The sequence below is a fragment of the Archocentrus centrarchus genome, chromosome 15 (assembly GCF_007364275.1).
Source record: "Archocentrus centrarchus isolate MPI-CPG fArcCen1 chromosome 15, fArcCen1, whole genome shotgun sequence".
In the NCBI taxonomy this organism is placed as follows: domain Eukaryota; kingdom Metazoa; phylum Chordata; class Actinopteri; order Cichliformes; family Cichlidae; genus Archocentrus; species Archocentrus centrarchus.
This window is the reverse complement of record NC_044360.1, coordinates 16,640,876-16,656,561: the sequence shown is the minus strand read 5'-3', so window position 1 is coordinate 16,656,561 and position 15,686 is coordinate 16,640,876. Positions and strand designations below refer to the sequence as shown.

Here is a 15,686-nt window from a genome sequence, read left to right as displayed (position 1 = left end):
AATGTAAGTTGTAAATACGTCAATTTCACCTTAGGAAGTTTAGACGATAACTACCATTTGAGAACAACATGAACTTGGATTTGCCTGCATTTAATTGGTCCTAATATGGAGCCCTGGGGAACTCCATTGAATGCTGGGAGAAAAAAAAGAGGAAGACCTAGAAAAGTGGACACACTGTGTTCCAGCTGACGAGTAATTTGAAAAGCAACTTCACAGAGTTGCCACAGAGAAGCCAATGTTGTGTAGTCTGTTTAGGTGACATGATTAACTGTGTCAAAAGCCTTCAACAAATCAAGAAAAAGCACGGCACAACATTCTTCACATCATGAAGAAACAAAATGTTCCCAGTTTAAAAAAGTCACCATTTTCAGTTCATATGACTCTTTCACAGTAAGAGCTGCCATCTCATTTGTGGTTACATCCTATAAGATTTTATAACATTCTATTATTTTCTAAAATTTCTGCTACCTAGTAGTTTCTGCTAGGTAGCACTCTGAGCTGGCCTTTCTAATTGTTTAATAATCAGCCAGTCTGCCTCAGATTTAGTTTTCCTGGCCTGAGCCCAGATAGCATTCTTTTCTTTGAGGCGAGTGGACAAATTATAGATATGAGGATGTGACTATGGCAATAACGCTATTTGTTTAGGTATCAATTTTTATGCTGATCACTGAGGTTAAAAAGATTTTGAAATCAAAAATGCTCACTTAAGTACAGAGGGATTACAAATTGAAGCTATGCTGTGGGGAGGGGACCCTGCAAATCTATACAAATTGTTCTAAGTGCTTCCTTTATGATGAAACATTTCTAGCCTGACTTGAGTAGGCTTGGACCTACTAAATGCTGTGGGCTGTATAGGCTCTGAAGACACTAGATCTAGATGCAACTAAACACCTGTGGGAGACTTTTGGCCTACCAATATGATCCAAGCACAAAATGAAGGAATAACTTCAGGAAGAATGGTGCCCCCCCCCCCCCCCCCTTCCCCCCTAAAATAGAGTTTCTGAGACTTGAAGAAACTATTTCAAAAGTGTTGTGGTGGCCCAGCAACTTACTAAGATAGTTTATGTTTCTCTGCTTGTCATCCTTCATATATTGATATGATCACAGATACTTTTTCTTTATAACAGCAACATTGTTGTGTTAATGAATAAATATGCAATTAATTCTAATATTTCTCAATGGCTATTTTATTCCTTGTCTTTAGTCTATATTATCTTGTTTTTCTTGGTAGCTCAGCAACGCGGTTGCCGCGCAACACAAGCTCCTGGTCTGAGTGGCGCGTGTCTCTGACGTTCATTTAATCAGCAGATTGGACGCAGGTGTCTGTTTAGCGAGAAACTTTTAACCCGGCTTTAAAAGCCAACTCAGACACTCAGAACCGAGACTACCTTTTCTAAACTTCCAAGCCACTTGTTTAGGATGTTTTTCTGGTTTTGTGTTTTTCTTTGTGCGTCGGTTGACGGACAAATGACCGGGGAGCCCCACAGGGTCCCGGTTAACGACACCGAGGTTTTGTCGGCGGCGCGTTTTGCTGTGGCTGAATTCAATGAAGTCAACGCAGGGGAGCAGTTCCTTTACAAAATCAGGATGATAACATCGGCCAAAATTCAGGTAAAACTTAATGAGAAGTCACGACCAAATTTTCAATTTAAAGATAGTAAGTGGTGGTATTTTCTGCAGGTAGTCGCGGGAATAAACTACATCCTGGACGTGCAGCTGGGGCGTACCGTGTGCAGGAAAAGCGGCGCTGCTGCTGACAGTGAAACATGTGCTTTCGAGTCTAAACCAAAGGCAAGTTCAAGAATTGGGTGGTGCATAACAAACCAAGGGGGGAAGAAATGCATCCTAAAATCCCTTAAAGAACCTTTATATTTGTTTTTTTTTTTAATTTCCAAATGACTATGCAAATTGACTGTACTAATTTGCTATTTATTTCAGGGTTACCAGTGCCACTTCGTCGTTACAGAAATCGCCTGGAAAAACTCACGTGTTCTCTCTAAAAATGAGTGCCACCTAAATAAAAACTAAAATGCTCTCATACTGTCGTTGTTGGTGTTTCCAAGTAAAGAGTTGTTGATGAACAGTGGTTTTGTCTGGTCATCTCAAGTTTCAGAGAGTGCCTGTTGGCATACTGTGATCATAATAGCATGATCATAAGCCAGTGATTTCATTGGCTCTCATTTATGCCACTTGTTCCAACACTGAGAGGCATAAGTTCAGTGACCTGCACTCCCTCTGCATTGTATGGGGTTTAAAAAAAAAAATGGCATAATTATTCCAGTGAGTGACCGGGGCAGCTTTACTGTGCCTCCTCTCAGTGTGTGTCCTGGCAGCTGTAAGGCCATAGTTGCGTGTCAGGCTTGGTCAGACACATGGCTGCTAAACTGAGATGAGGCTACACCTCTCTACATACAACCACGGTCTCCAGAAGGGCTCTGTATGGAGGATTACAGGCATTTTCAGATTACTGCTCAGCAAGACTGAACTGTCTGCTGCTCTGACCCCCTTTTTTTTTTTTTTTTTTTTAAGTGGGGAAATAAACAATCACCATGTGTGAGAGTAAATACAGGCAAACTGGGGGGGGGATTATCAAATTATGGTATGAGGATGTGTTATTGGGTGGCACAAGTTTGTGCAGCAGTGGTGTGTGTGTGTGTGTGTGCACATATATCCCTATTTCAGCAGTATTTTGCTGAAGACAAAACTTGGATATGTCTGCAATATCAGAATATGAGATATTGGTGAGTGGCGTGGGGGCAAATGAGGCTGCATCTGTTGGGCTTTGATTACAGTAGAGTTGCACGGATAAGCTGTTCACACACCCTCTCACCCAGCCCATAATGTGTCTAATCATGGATGTCTTAATCAAACTGAGCAAAACATAAAGAATTGGCTGGCACTGTGTATTAGGTAGCAGGGGTTAGGAATGTGGGGGAAGGGGGATACTCCTTAATTTGGGATGACTAACACTGAAGCTGTAGTGCCAGGAGTATGCCCTGTCCATCTGCCATCCCACTCACCCGCCCACTGACACACTAACAGATGCGTGCACGCAGATACACGCGTATTTTCTGTGCACGCGCTCACATACTCCACCCCGCACTCTGGCCCTACCCCTGTCCTCACTTAGTCTGTTCAGCAGATGGTGAGGGGTAAGGCTTGTAGGCCCCCCCTCCCAACTCCAAGCCACCAGCCCATCACCCCTTATTCCCCCCCACGAAAACCACCCCACCCTTCTTTGTGCAGTTGCAGAGCCTGAGTGTTGAAAGGCGAGCCCCAGCTTGTCTCACCCCCCCCCCCCCCCCCCCCCCCACCCCCCTCCCTCCCCAACAAATCCTTGGCTGGCTGCCATTGGCGGGACTCAGTCAGGTGTCCTAATGCTTCAGTTAGGGGAGGAAACGCTGGTTAATCTGCCCATCGCGTGCCACCGGCCATGGCCTGGCCTCTTTGTGTCTGGCACCCCTCTGATCAGTCCCTCCACCCGTTCATCTGTCTTCCCCCTTCTCTTCCAACCCAGTTTCTCTACCAGAAGACGGTATCATCCTTTCTTAAAGATCAACCTCTCTGTCTTTCGAGATGTGACCACATTCTCTATAAAATACAGTCGGTGTGTTTGTCCCACATCCCCACTGATGAATGAGACCATTTTGTTGTTGTGATCTGTCGCTGCACTTTAAAAAAAACAAAAACAAAAAAATCCAAACTGCTGACTCATCTTAGGCCAATGACTTACAGGAAAACTTATACAGTTTTTATTATAACTTCTTATGCTTCTCATCTGCAGTACTGCACATAATCAGGTTTTTCAGTGCATGCCATGAGTTAAGAGCCTTCTTGCCGTTGTCACATTGCACGTATTCCTCTTAAAAACACAGCTGAATCATGCTCACTGACCTCGTTCCCTCATTTTATTCCAATTCCTTCTACATAATTGCAAAAGAGTATAAGACAATTATATCAAAATTACTTCTAAATGACTACTTGAAGTGGTCCGTGATAGAAAAGTTAATATATCAATGTAAGTCTATTGCATGAATTGAAATACACAAATATACATGATTCCTCTCTGTTGTAGTTTTATCCTCTTATTTCTTTTTTTTATATTTGATCTTCCCTGTGTCATCCCAGGGGCTTTCACCTGTCTTGTGATACAGAATGCAGCATCCCCCTCTTTGCTCCTCGAAGGTGCAGTGCTCTGATTAGGATGAATGATGTTTAGATGCTATTTGGTGGAGACTGATATGGTATGGTTGCATAACCAGAGAGAAGTCGTTACCATTTGACCTCTCCTGACCTTCGTTTTGATTGACCCTTCGGTTTGGTCACTGCTTCAGAGCACAGGCAGGAGTATAAGGTCAGAGTTCAAAGTATCGTCAGCTGTGCTGTCATGGAAACAGCAGCATTTGCTCTTCTGATGGTCAGTTTGACTCCAAGGACAATGCTTTGTTTAAAACGATGTTCTGTTTTCAAAGCTACATGGTTTATTTAACTAGAGCTAAGCTTAAGATATTAACTCTAGACTGGAAATACTGAAATACAGATGTATGTCATGGTCCTTAGTGGCACTTTCTGGGTTGTTTTGAGGATGATATGGCTGTAAATCATTTTGAACTGCATTTATCGGAGATTTTTCTGTTTTACCTGCTGGTTGGGTTTCCATTATGTGTGCAGAAAGGCATAGATTCCCCTTTTCAGTGTTGTGACCAAAGCTCTGAGTCCGCCATTGTGGTCAATCGAAACACACCCCTGGTTTGTTTTTCCACTTCCTGTTTGTGACCAATGTGCAGGGTTTCCTTGCAATCAGTGCTGCGGCAGGGGGGGGGAGAGAAAAATCAATACTTTGAATGTAATGTGTGGCCAATGGAATAAGAGAATGATTTATGTAGGGATGGCTACTCCCTGAATCAGATGGGACTTGTGTGGCCGGATGAATGAAGGAAAGGAGGGGGTGGTGGCACAGCGACCCAGAGCAAGAAGAACTATAAAAGGTTAAAAAAAAGTCTGCTTTGCTGCTCTTGATCGTGGCACCACTCCTCTTTTTTGCTGTCCCTCTTCTCTCTTTTCCTACAAAGCTCTCAGACTGTCCCGCTTAATCCTAGCACCGTAGTATTACGAGACTAATAACCAACAGGACACACATGCACACACACACCATACACACCAGGAGTTTAGCAGGTTGTAGACCACCAGCCAGAAACAGCATATGTCCCTCTCCCCTCCAGATTAATGAGAGCATGCATGTTAATATTACGATACAGTGAGAAAGGAGGGGATAGGGGCAAGGAGTAGAAGGGGTGGGAAATGAAAGGTAGAGGGAGAATGTAGGAGACTGGCAGACAGGCTGAGATTCAGAGGGAAACACGAGGCAAGAGGAGCAAGAACAAGTGCGTGAAGGAAGGAGGGAGAGAGCAAGTCTTGGAAAGAGACAGAAAGATGGAAGTGTGGAGGCGGGAAAGAGTGAGAGATGCGAGGACATAACAGCCATAGAGAAATGTGTGTGTGTTTGCTTTATTGCGGTGGCCCCACCTACCCCTCCATCCTGTTAAGGAGGCACAGACCTAAGGAGGAGGGGTAGGATGGTAGGATCCCCTCCCTCAGCCACCAACACACACACTCACTCTCTGGCTCATACACACACTCTGCTCCGTGAGGGAGCAGTCGCTGAAGAGCTCTGGATAGACATGCAAGGTTCTGCAGGTGTCCCACCCTTCTCTCCTGACATGGATGCTGTAGGAGGTACTGTTTGATTTTGTTTATTTTCCCTTTCTGCCTTTTATGCAAATTCTCTTTCAGTTTTTCTTTGGGGTTCTCTTTCCCCCCTCTCCGTTTGGAGATTTCCCCCTCTTCATGTTTCAGAGTAATCCGTGAGCCTCTGCTGCTTATGTGTTTGTGTGAGATTGCATGTGCGTTTGCGTGAGACTGAATGTGTGCTCGTAGGGTTGTTTACAAGCGCCACTGTAGCCGCAGGTCTGACAACTTTAGCAGAGTGAATTCTCTCCATGTGTTTGATCTCAATTTTATTTTATTATCCCATAATGCGTTCTTCAAAACAAATTTTATAGGGGTCATGGCTTTGGCTGCTTGTTGCATTATTTATTTTTGCATTTTATTATTTTTATTGGCACTCAACTCTTAAGGGTGGAGGAAGACAAAGCGCATTATGTATGCCCTGTGTACACCCTCTATATGCGTATTCATCATCTTTGAGTACAGGCTTTCAGTTAAATCAAGTCTAGTCGAAATACATGGTAGTCTTTACAGCGATAGTAAGTATTATTTTTTTCATTTGATTTTTTTGTCATCTTTTTGGTTGCGATAGTGATCACAGAGACTGCAAAAGAGTTGGAGATGAGCAGAATTGATTTTTGGAGATTATTTTAGTTAGCTAATGGTTTTGATATTACACTCTATTCCTTGTGAAGTATCATAAATTAAAAACAACAGTTTCAGATGTGCGATGCCGCATATTGTTTTAAGTCATCATAAAAAGTTTATTAAAGTGTGGTATAAAGACTTAGTGGTTAAAGACAAGCTCATTTGTACTGTATGCTTTTTTAGAGAGAAATAATGGTAATGGGAGCATTAAATGGCTAACAATCTTCATGTAGAGGGTGTGTGTGAGGGAGAGCACATGTCTTGCATGTAGCGTGGTTTACTGGCAAACACCCAATACACCCCTCTTCTGTTCAAGCTGGAGATGGAGGTATATTTACATACAACACTCATCTTATACACTAATGAAAATGTTTGCCACGGACAGTTTATCTGTTTTCAACAGAATCTGAAATCATACATTTATATGTAAACAAATACTGAGTTTTAGATCAAATAAAATAGAATAAAAGTACTCGTGTTCTATTGCTGAGGTTTATTTCAACCAAACTGAGAATTATTTAATTCATTTTTGTAGCTTTTCTGCACACAGTATTGATCATACACGCAGTGAATGACCATACATTTTTTTTAGCAGGATAAGCCATACTGACACGTACTCTTGGTGGTTTCCAAAATTTGTCCAGGTGAGGTCATTATATCTCTGTTTGCATATCAAATTGGTGACCATTTGTTCAAACAGGCTTGACAAATAACCTCCATACACATCCAGCAAATCTGTTCCTTCTACATATCTCCCCCTCATCCCTTTCTTTTTCTCATCTTTTGGTTAAAGCAGCGTTTGTGTCCCCCCACTTTTTTAAGGCTTGTATTGACCTGTTAATGGTATTATCCACAGAGCGTGTGGCAGGGCCAGGGTCACATCCCTGTAGGGTTTGGATGGTCAGCCCTCTGGTCGCAGTTTGGAGGGCGAGTGGCCAATAGGACCTGAGCTGTGGTCATCGTTCAATCTAGCTCTTTTCAAAGCAGAGGTCACATGAGTCAAAGGGTAATAAGTTTAACCCCTCAAGGGGTGAAAAGTCAGAGGTCACAAACAAGGGAGAAGGTTTGCATCATCAATCAGTGGCACTCCTGGTTAATATCTGCATATCGATGACATGCTCGTTGCTGCCAATCTCATCTGCATGGCTTGCTAAGCACAAAGGGCAGCCCTTATGATCGTATTAATGTGAATGAAAATAACATTGGTATTGTGAAGAGGTTGAGTGTCCGTTTTTAGTTCTGTTCTAGTTTACGCAATATTGTTCTTCTTAAGCTCCGAGGTGATTTTACCCTTTGCTTTTAGCAGAATATTCTGATTGTTCATAAATGCCGTTTACCTTTAGAAATAATAATGCTGCTTGATTAGTTTAGCCAAAATGTGCCCGTAAAGAAGAAAATATATTGTCTTCGGAGGGATCAGGTGTTGTGATATGTTGTTATTAATGTCTTTAATGTTTATTTATACCGAAAGTCATAATATTGCAATAGATTGTGTTTTTCTTAATATTTAACAGTTTAGACCACTAATGCACTAATTTAACCGATGTGGGATTGGTTATGGCCATGTGAATATTTTCATCTGTTTTTCTTGTAAAGCAGTAGTCAGACAGTTTCATGTGAATGATCTCAGGTTTATTTGTAGGGGTGTGGCCTTCTCTGTGCATTTCCACAGTTTCCCTGCCAGTGTGCGTTATACGCAGTATGAACACCCTCACATGTCAAATATTCAGCCTTCAGAGGGGATGTTATGTGTTAAAGTAATGTCATTCTGTGTTACTGTGACAGTTTCTTAAATTCTGCTGTGGATGAGCAAGTATATCCCTCCTTGTATATCTGAAATGGTGCTGTGCTGATGTTTCAGCATCTCCCAGAGGTCTCTTCTCCCTGGCTGATGTTAGCGATGTGTCAGCACTAAGCTAGGCCTGCCTGCTAGGCTGCTGGGGCCGTCGTGGCGACCAGCCCAGCCTGGCCAAAAGCCAGACCAGACATGTCTTGGCACCAGACAACAGAGACGTGACAGGATCAAGGATTGGCAGAAATATGCTCTTACAGTATGCAGTGTTGTTGACCCATAGATCAACAAAATATGACAATATATATTCTGGGCACATTTCATAAGAGTTTGAAAATTAAAGATATTCTTCTGCTTGTATTTTCTTTCAGTCTTGTAATACGATGGGTGAGGGCGCAGTGGATGAAAGAGAACATGCGACAACGATCCCAAGTCAGACACCAAACCAAGACATGGTAGGTCCGTCTTCTAAATTAGCCACTTTAACAGGTCCGATGTGTATGACTGGGCTGAGATACGTGTGTCCGTCTGAGCACACTATTGGAAGTGTGCATGCCATTAAGTCTTTGAATAAGAGAGATGTACATGTTGCTCAGTCAGCTATTGCACAGACAGAGACCATCAATCACAAATGCACAGTGAGCTGCATTGCTTTTTTTTTGCTGGTCCCTCAAGTCTTCTCTCTGGGCTGGAATTACACAGCACTTTACCTGCAACACTGCATTTTTCTGGACATTGTCTTAACCCTGCACCATAACTCATGCAACACATTTGTGCAGTGCCATGTCTTATTACACCAGTGGTTCTGAAACTGTGGGGCACAGGGCCACTTCAGGTGGGGAGCAGACAACCAGGTGAAAATATGAAGTGAAACTAAGTTGAATAATTTATGGGAAAATAAACAAGGGTTAGCTGATGCTGCTGGGTGACCTTTATTTAGGTAAAATTAATCTTGAATCCTTTTTTATTGTTTTGGTTAAAAAAAAATTTGTGGGGCTTTTCTTTGTTGTTTTTTTTTTGTTGTTGTTGTTATTGTTTTTTTTTTTTGGCTTCCGAAACAGTGCTTGCCGGAAAAGGTTTGAGGTGTACTGTATTATTTTATAAGGAGAAATGCAATTATATAGTAAAACTTTTAAAGCAGCCTAAGATACACAGTTGGTACACAGTTTCTGTATGTAAGAAAGTGAAGTCTGCAGTTTAGAGCAGTGGAAGAAGGAGACTGCCTCTTGAGTTTGCTTTGTAACATCACCTGCTTGTAGATACTACACCTTCTGATGTGTTAACCAGTACTGTAACTACTTTAGAGCTCTATTGGCGTCCCTGCATGCTTCTTTTTGCCAGCTTATACATGATATCAGCTTCAAAAGTAATCCCCATATGAGCTACCAATTTTTTTTGTTCTTAGGTTTGACCAGTATTAACAATATTCACATTCTTCTTTGCAGCGCAACTAAGTATGCTATCAAATGAACTATCGCTCAGTGGCGTGTGCAACAGCCAGCTGTATTTGATAAATAAGCAAAAAAGCCTTGGGTTTCGAATAAGATGAGGGAGTGTAGACTGATGGCTCCATGCATTTTGTAGTATTGGCGAGGATTTTGGAGGGTGCATGTGATAAGCAGCAGGTGGACTGGTTATTGTGATAAAAGCAAGTAATCAATCATGTGGTCAAGGTCTTATCTTTGAGACATAGTTTGAGCAGCTGAAGGGTTCACATAACATTTATCTCCTGAACTACAACAGTAGCTGACTTAACATACATAAGTACGTAAATGAGGTAAAGTGTTTAATGTAGCACTAAAGAAAAGGTTTTATTGATGAATTGAAACGGCACAGTGTAAAGTTAGAAGTGTTTTAAGTTTTTTTTTTTTCCAAATGAATGAAGAAGAAACTTATTTGCTGAAGTAAAGCAGTTCCAGGTTGTCAAGAAATGCTCTTTACAAAGGTCATGTATTATACTGCTTGCTATGTTGTGATGTGGCCAATAAAACAGCCAATTACTGCCTGTGAAATGTGAACTTAATTAAAATGTTTTGTCAAGGGTTTTATCTTCAGGACTGAAAACAGGCATTTAAAGAAATAGAAACGTTCCTTCAGCCTCATTCGCAAAATGGCGAAACTATAAGTTTGAGCAGTGACCTGATCAGAAGCACATAATTTAAAAGTTCATTAAATAAATAGAAAAAACTTTGATAATCAAACTGATGATTAGGTAGGAATGCTCTTCTTTCTTCTTCTGTTGCATTGTGCAGGTTTGAAAATATATATTCCCACAGAGGAGAGGAGAAGATATTCTTTATCAGAGAAACTTCTCTTTCTGGCTCGTTCTAAAACATGACTCAACATTTTTATTTACACACCGACAGGGAGTGCAGTGTTCAAGTTGACAGGACAGGTAATAAACATGCCTGGTGTTGGTATTAGACTGGGGGTATTTAATTATCACAAATAAGAGCTAATTGCATTTAATTCATGGGAAACCCATATAGCACATGTTTGAGAACAGAGATTCTCAGACTTAGTTAAGAGATGGTTTGACTCAATATTGTAATTTTTGGCGAAACTGTATTATGGGTAAGGAGAGAAGTTGATAAGATGGTGCGATGTCATTCAGTGCCGATACCATCTGTGAAATCAAGGTGATGAACGGAGACCTTGAAATGACCAGAAGTCTATAACAGTAAGCTCTTTGGGGAAAAGGCCAGTCCTCCAATGGGCCTAAATCGAATCCCTGCGCATTTACATGAGACATAAATTCACATTTAAATGGCAGAAAATTGCTTGGGTGGCCGATACACTGGGGCATATGAAATTATAATTGTCGTCAGCCGTGTGTGTGTGTGTGTGGGGTGGGGTGGGGTGGGGGTGGGGGTGGGGGGTGGGGGGGTGATACAAGATTGAAGAGATGTGTGGAGGAATTATGCATCCAATAACTGAGATGGGATGTAAATATGGTGAGGACAGTCAGGAGCCTGATGTGCTATCGGCCCATTTCATGTGAGACTGCAGTGCAGGAGCTAAATGGCAGCCAGTCTCATATTGAAGTGAACAACAGGCAAATTAAAACTGGTTTCCACAGTACTGTACAGGAGCATTAAATGAAGTAACTAGCCTAATAAATGTGTTTCTTGCCAGTAGATTGTTTTGCTATTTTTTATTTTTTTTTGTCTTTTCTTTTTTTCCTCAACAGTCTAAAAAATGTCATGGAATAGAGAAAAGCAGCAAGCCTTCCTAATGGAGAGAACAATCGCTTAGGATAAAGATTCATCAGAGTAATTGCTAATGGACTTATCAAGGAATTGACCGATTCTTCCTTTTCTAAAATTTCCAATCCTGTTGTATAAAGGCACATAATTATCTCACAACCAGCACTGAAAAAAATACCTCAAGACAAATCAATAATTGTGCATTTGCATTTTTGTGCCATGATACATATTCTGCCTGATTTACAAGTGTCAACATTACTGTGTGACATGGGTAAAATGGCTGTATAACTAGATAAATCCACCCCCAGATTCAGTACAGCTTGTACTGTTGCAGTCTGATCCCTTTTACTCTCCCAGACCTCGTTGTACCCCCTCCTTATCCTACTATCCCTTTTACCCTCCCTGTCTCAGTGCAGTTTTTTTTTTCTTTCACCTCAACAGAAGAGCTCCTAACGGAAAAGCTGGAATAAATACTCATGTCACATCAGTTCAGGGAGATCCCAATTGTTTTTAGCCAATGTGCAACTCTAAGAGGTCTATGGGTTGTCTGTGTCACTCAGCATGACTTCGTATACGTGAATGCCACATAATTTCACACCGCTCTTGCACACCATACTGCACATTTACTGACTCATACTGTACATGTATAGCAGTATTTCTGTCATTTTCCATCTGAATGTCACTACATGTCATTCAGTCCAAACTGGACCATCAACAATCAGTACAATATGGCTCACCAGGAGGCCCCTTACAGACCTATTTCATAATTTGGGCTGCTGTGTCTATTGTATGTTCCTCCTTTGATAAATTTACCTCCAACTGATGCAATGCGTCAGTCTTTTTGTTGGAGGAGGACAATTGCTTGTACAGTTAAGGTCCAGGACCTTAATGAAGTACTAAAGCACACACATTAGCTACAGGGCACAAAGGTTGGTTTCTCCTCTTAACATCAGATGACAGCTAATGGAGCAGACAACACTGTGAAAGGATGGAGACTAAAGTTCATCTTGTGATATCATTATTTCATTGTTCTATGCTATACATGGATGTCAGTAAAGCATAAAATCATTTTTTAAAAATGTATTGAAAATGATGTTAAACAGTCATAAATTAACTGAAGAAAACAGTAATTTGTGGTTGGCATCATTGAACTGCATTGTATTTCTTTTAAAATGTCCATAGCAAAAGCTTTTAATACAACACATATTTGTGAAGACATCTGCATGGTCATAAAACAGCACAAACTGTATTCAGGGGTCACCAGTATCAGTTCAGATATGCTATTTCCTTAGGGTTTCCTTCTAATGCCACAGATCTGGCTGCTGTTCTTCTCCTTATTTTTTGTCCCCAAGTTTAATCCCACAGCAGAGGGAGCAGGCACCGAAAAGCCAGGCTGCAGGTGAAGGCAAGGGAAGGAAATGCAACACAAGATTATTTAACTTTACAATAGTCTGTAGACATTTTGAAAGATTAAAAAAAAAATCCCCATACATTCACAGCAGTTTTTATTGAATGTTTCAAAGACAGATGTTTTGCTTTTAATCCATAGTGCATATTCCTTACATGTTTCCTTTTGAAAAGCTAATTAAGTGGATTACAACCACTACTGTATGCAAAGCTTTTAACCTGGACAGCCTTAAAACGTTGCTGGCAATGAGGTGTATTTCAATTTATGGACATTGATGTCAGATGATTAGAATGATCTTGTGTCCTTTCTTAATAGCAGCAATGCATGATTTTATGCTAAACTGTTGGGGGACAGGTTGGGGGGCCTCATGATGTTGGGACAGATGGCATTTAGCTCTAGCTGCGCCGAGCTCAGTGGGACCCGAAGCTTAAGAGGTTAGGCCTGTCAAAACCACTCTGTTCATTCACTGCCTAACAAAGTGTGGACTGTCAGCCTGTTCCGTTTAATAAACTTAAGATTTTTCTTTTGTCAACGCTTGAGCAACACTTTGCAACTCGATGACCTGAATATCCCAACATAGACGCAGGCTCAGTAGAAAAAATGGTACCTCTGGCAGAAAGACTTACAAAAATGTGTCCACTTTGGTCAGTAAATGTGCAATAGCATGATAGTGATTTGCTAATTACACTAAATTACACTAATTAAAATTGGGTGGAAAGTCTTTTCAGCATCATAAATGCATGAATGTGGTGAGAATGTGGACCTGTTACACGTGAAATGGTGAATTCTGTGAGAACCAAGCATCGAGTAACTGTCGTAAACACCTTATGAGTAATGAAGTATCTTCAAATCTCAACATAAATATTATTGTTTGTTCTTCATACCGTGTGTGTAGTGTTGATATACAGGGGAAACGCTGAAAAAGAGGCATGTGAGGCAGTTACCCCTCGGTCACAGGAATGGCCCATATCGTGCATTTTTGTTTCGTCATGTAGACCAAGTCCACATAAAATATAGAATTTTCAAGCTATCATACTTCACCACAAGAGGGAGACATACTGTAATATGCAGAGCAAGTCTTCACTTCACTGTACATCTCCCCCAGAACACTGCACTGCACTCAAAACTGATTTTGTCAGAATAACCCAAATTCATGTGATCATGGAGATTTGTTGAGTAAATATGGTTAATTTTTGCTCATCTTGTTCTCCCCTCTCCCCATCTCTCAATTTGTTTCAGTGTTTGTTGGGGTCAGAGGCTGAAAGCTGCTGAGTGGTGACCAGAGCGAGAGGCCTGCATGACATCTGACCTCTAACTGGGCTTGTGGCTGACCCCAGAGAATATGGCTCAACAATGAGAGGCACGTGCCCTGGCCTAGTCACCATGGTAACACAAGACCTTTGGGGAAACAATGGGGAGGGGGTCAAACCTTAGCCTTTATCCCGATCAGTGTTAACCATCTGCTGCCAATTGACTTATAGATATAACACATACCCACCACAGAACAGTGTGTATGTGTATTTGAGAGAGAGAAAGCTAAGGCTGACTGGGTAATCTCTGCAGGCAACTGTGATGGTGCTTTATTTTCTCACAATCACCTGGAGAGATTGTGCAGTTTGTCTAATATTCCTTTAACAACTTAATAAAATAATCCCTAAAACTGTGTCATTGCTCCATTTTTATTCTTCTGAGGGTTGACTCAGAAAATGTCCTCATACCTGAACCTGTGATCAAGGTGGGCTTTCCATTCTAGCTTAGGGTGTGGCCATGTTAGCTTAATCATTGTATGTCTGACTGTTACAAGTCAAAACATTGGGTGATTGGTTAAAAGAAGTCCTGAGTAAGGGCCAACAGGTGCGGTCCACCTGGAAGAAAACATGCTTCACACTTTGCGTGTTTGATGCTGTGAAAGCTGAACACTCAGCACCGAAATCCACCACCCTCACCCTCAGCCTCAACACTAATACACACAGTATCACTCCTTAGTTTTAGTGTAATGTGATATTTGGCACACGTATTATTTTCTTCATTACTCCTACCTACCCTCCTGTCCCCTGTTTTACCCCTCCTCCACCTCTGATTTTCTTGTCTCATCCCCTTCTCCTTGTGTTCTGCTGTGTTTTGGTGAAATCTCAGCTGGCAACTGTGAGTCGTTCACTAGCTGCTCTCACAATGGCCTCTGGGATTATGCTAAACACAGCGCCTCGGCTGCTCTGCACATCGACCGGCGTCAACGACGCCCTCTGGAGCACACAGGAAAGAGATGGAGGACTCTCAATGAAGATGTCACTGCAATTACACAAGCACATTTCACAGACACCCTCTCTGTCTGCTCTTCCTTCTCTCACATCCCCCTTCCCCACTTTTAAAAAATTTCTTTTCGACAGTCTTTTGAAGTGCAGCCTCATCTCTTGCAGCTCTTTCATAATGCATGCCCATTTGGAATTTGCATGAATTCACTTTCCAGATGCTTCTGCTGCCATCTTGACTTACGATGATGTGTACTGTACAGTATTGTCTATTGTATTATCATAGGATGAAAAGAATAATAATTGGCTTGTTTTTATGAGTTTGGGTTATTTTGCATCGCTCCTCTCACCACTAGGACATATTGGCGTGAGATCAAAATGTGTTGTAAATTATTCAGCTTCAGTTACCCCTACACTGATGTTGGAGTGAAGGAAGAGCTTTCTGATGTGGATGATACTGCATCAGGAACTGATTGGCTAATGCTCAATTGCCAACAGTACCTGATGCATTGCCTTCAGCATCGAAAGAAACGTCACAAAGTGCTGGCTCCTTTTTTTCCCCCCTGGAATAATGTACTTCTCTGTTGGTTGTTAAATGTGGATAATAAACAGATTCTGGGTATTTTTCACACTGTTCCTAAGAATGAATGTGTGTG

General features: G+C 41.5%; 1 protein-coding gene across 1 annotated transcript; it reads left to right on the top strand.

Annotated features, from left to right (window-relative positions):
- Positions 1 to 1,278: 1,278 nt before the first annotated feature.
- LOC115793565 (cystatin-like) lies at positions 1,279 to 2,068 on the top strand. Its single transcript, XM_030748611.1, has 3 exons — positions 1,279 to 1,611; positions 1,681 to 1,791; positions 1,939 to 2,068. The coding sequence occupies exons 1-3, from the start codon at positions 1,420 to 1,422 to the stop codon at positions 2,026 to 2,028; spliced, it is 393 nt and encodes a 130-aa protein (XP_030604471.1). The 5' UTR covers positions 1,279 to 1,419; the 3' UTR covers positions 2,029 to 2,068.
- Positions 2,069 to 15,686: the final 13,618 nt, after the last annotated feature.

What these genes read in the sequence shown, in the direction of transcription:
- LOC115793565 (XM_030748611.1), top strand. Translation starts at nt 1,420, where the DNA reads ATGTTTTTCTGGTTTTGTGTTTTTCTTTGTGCGTCGGTTGACGGACAA. An exon ending in TAACATCGGCCAAAATTCAG is followed by an intron (nt 1,612 to 1,680) that starts GTAAAACTTAAT and finishes TATTTTCTGCAG; the next exon opens with GTAGTCGCGGGAATAAACTA. An exon ending in CTTTCGAGTCTAAACCAAAG is followed by an intron (nt 1,792 to 1,938) that starts GCAAGTTCAAGA and finishes TATTTATTTCAG; the next exon opens with GGTTACCAGTGCCACTTCGT.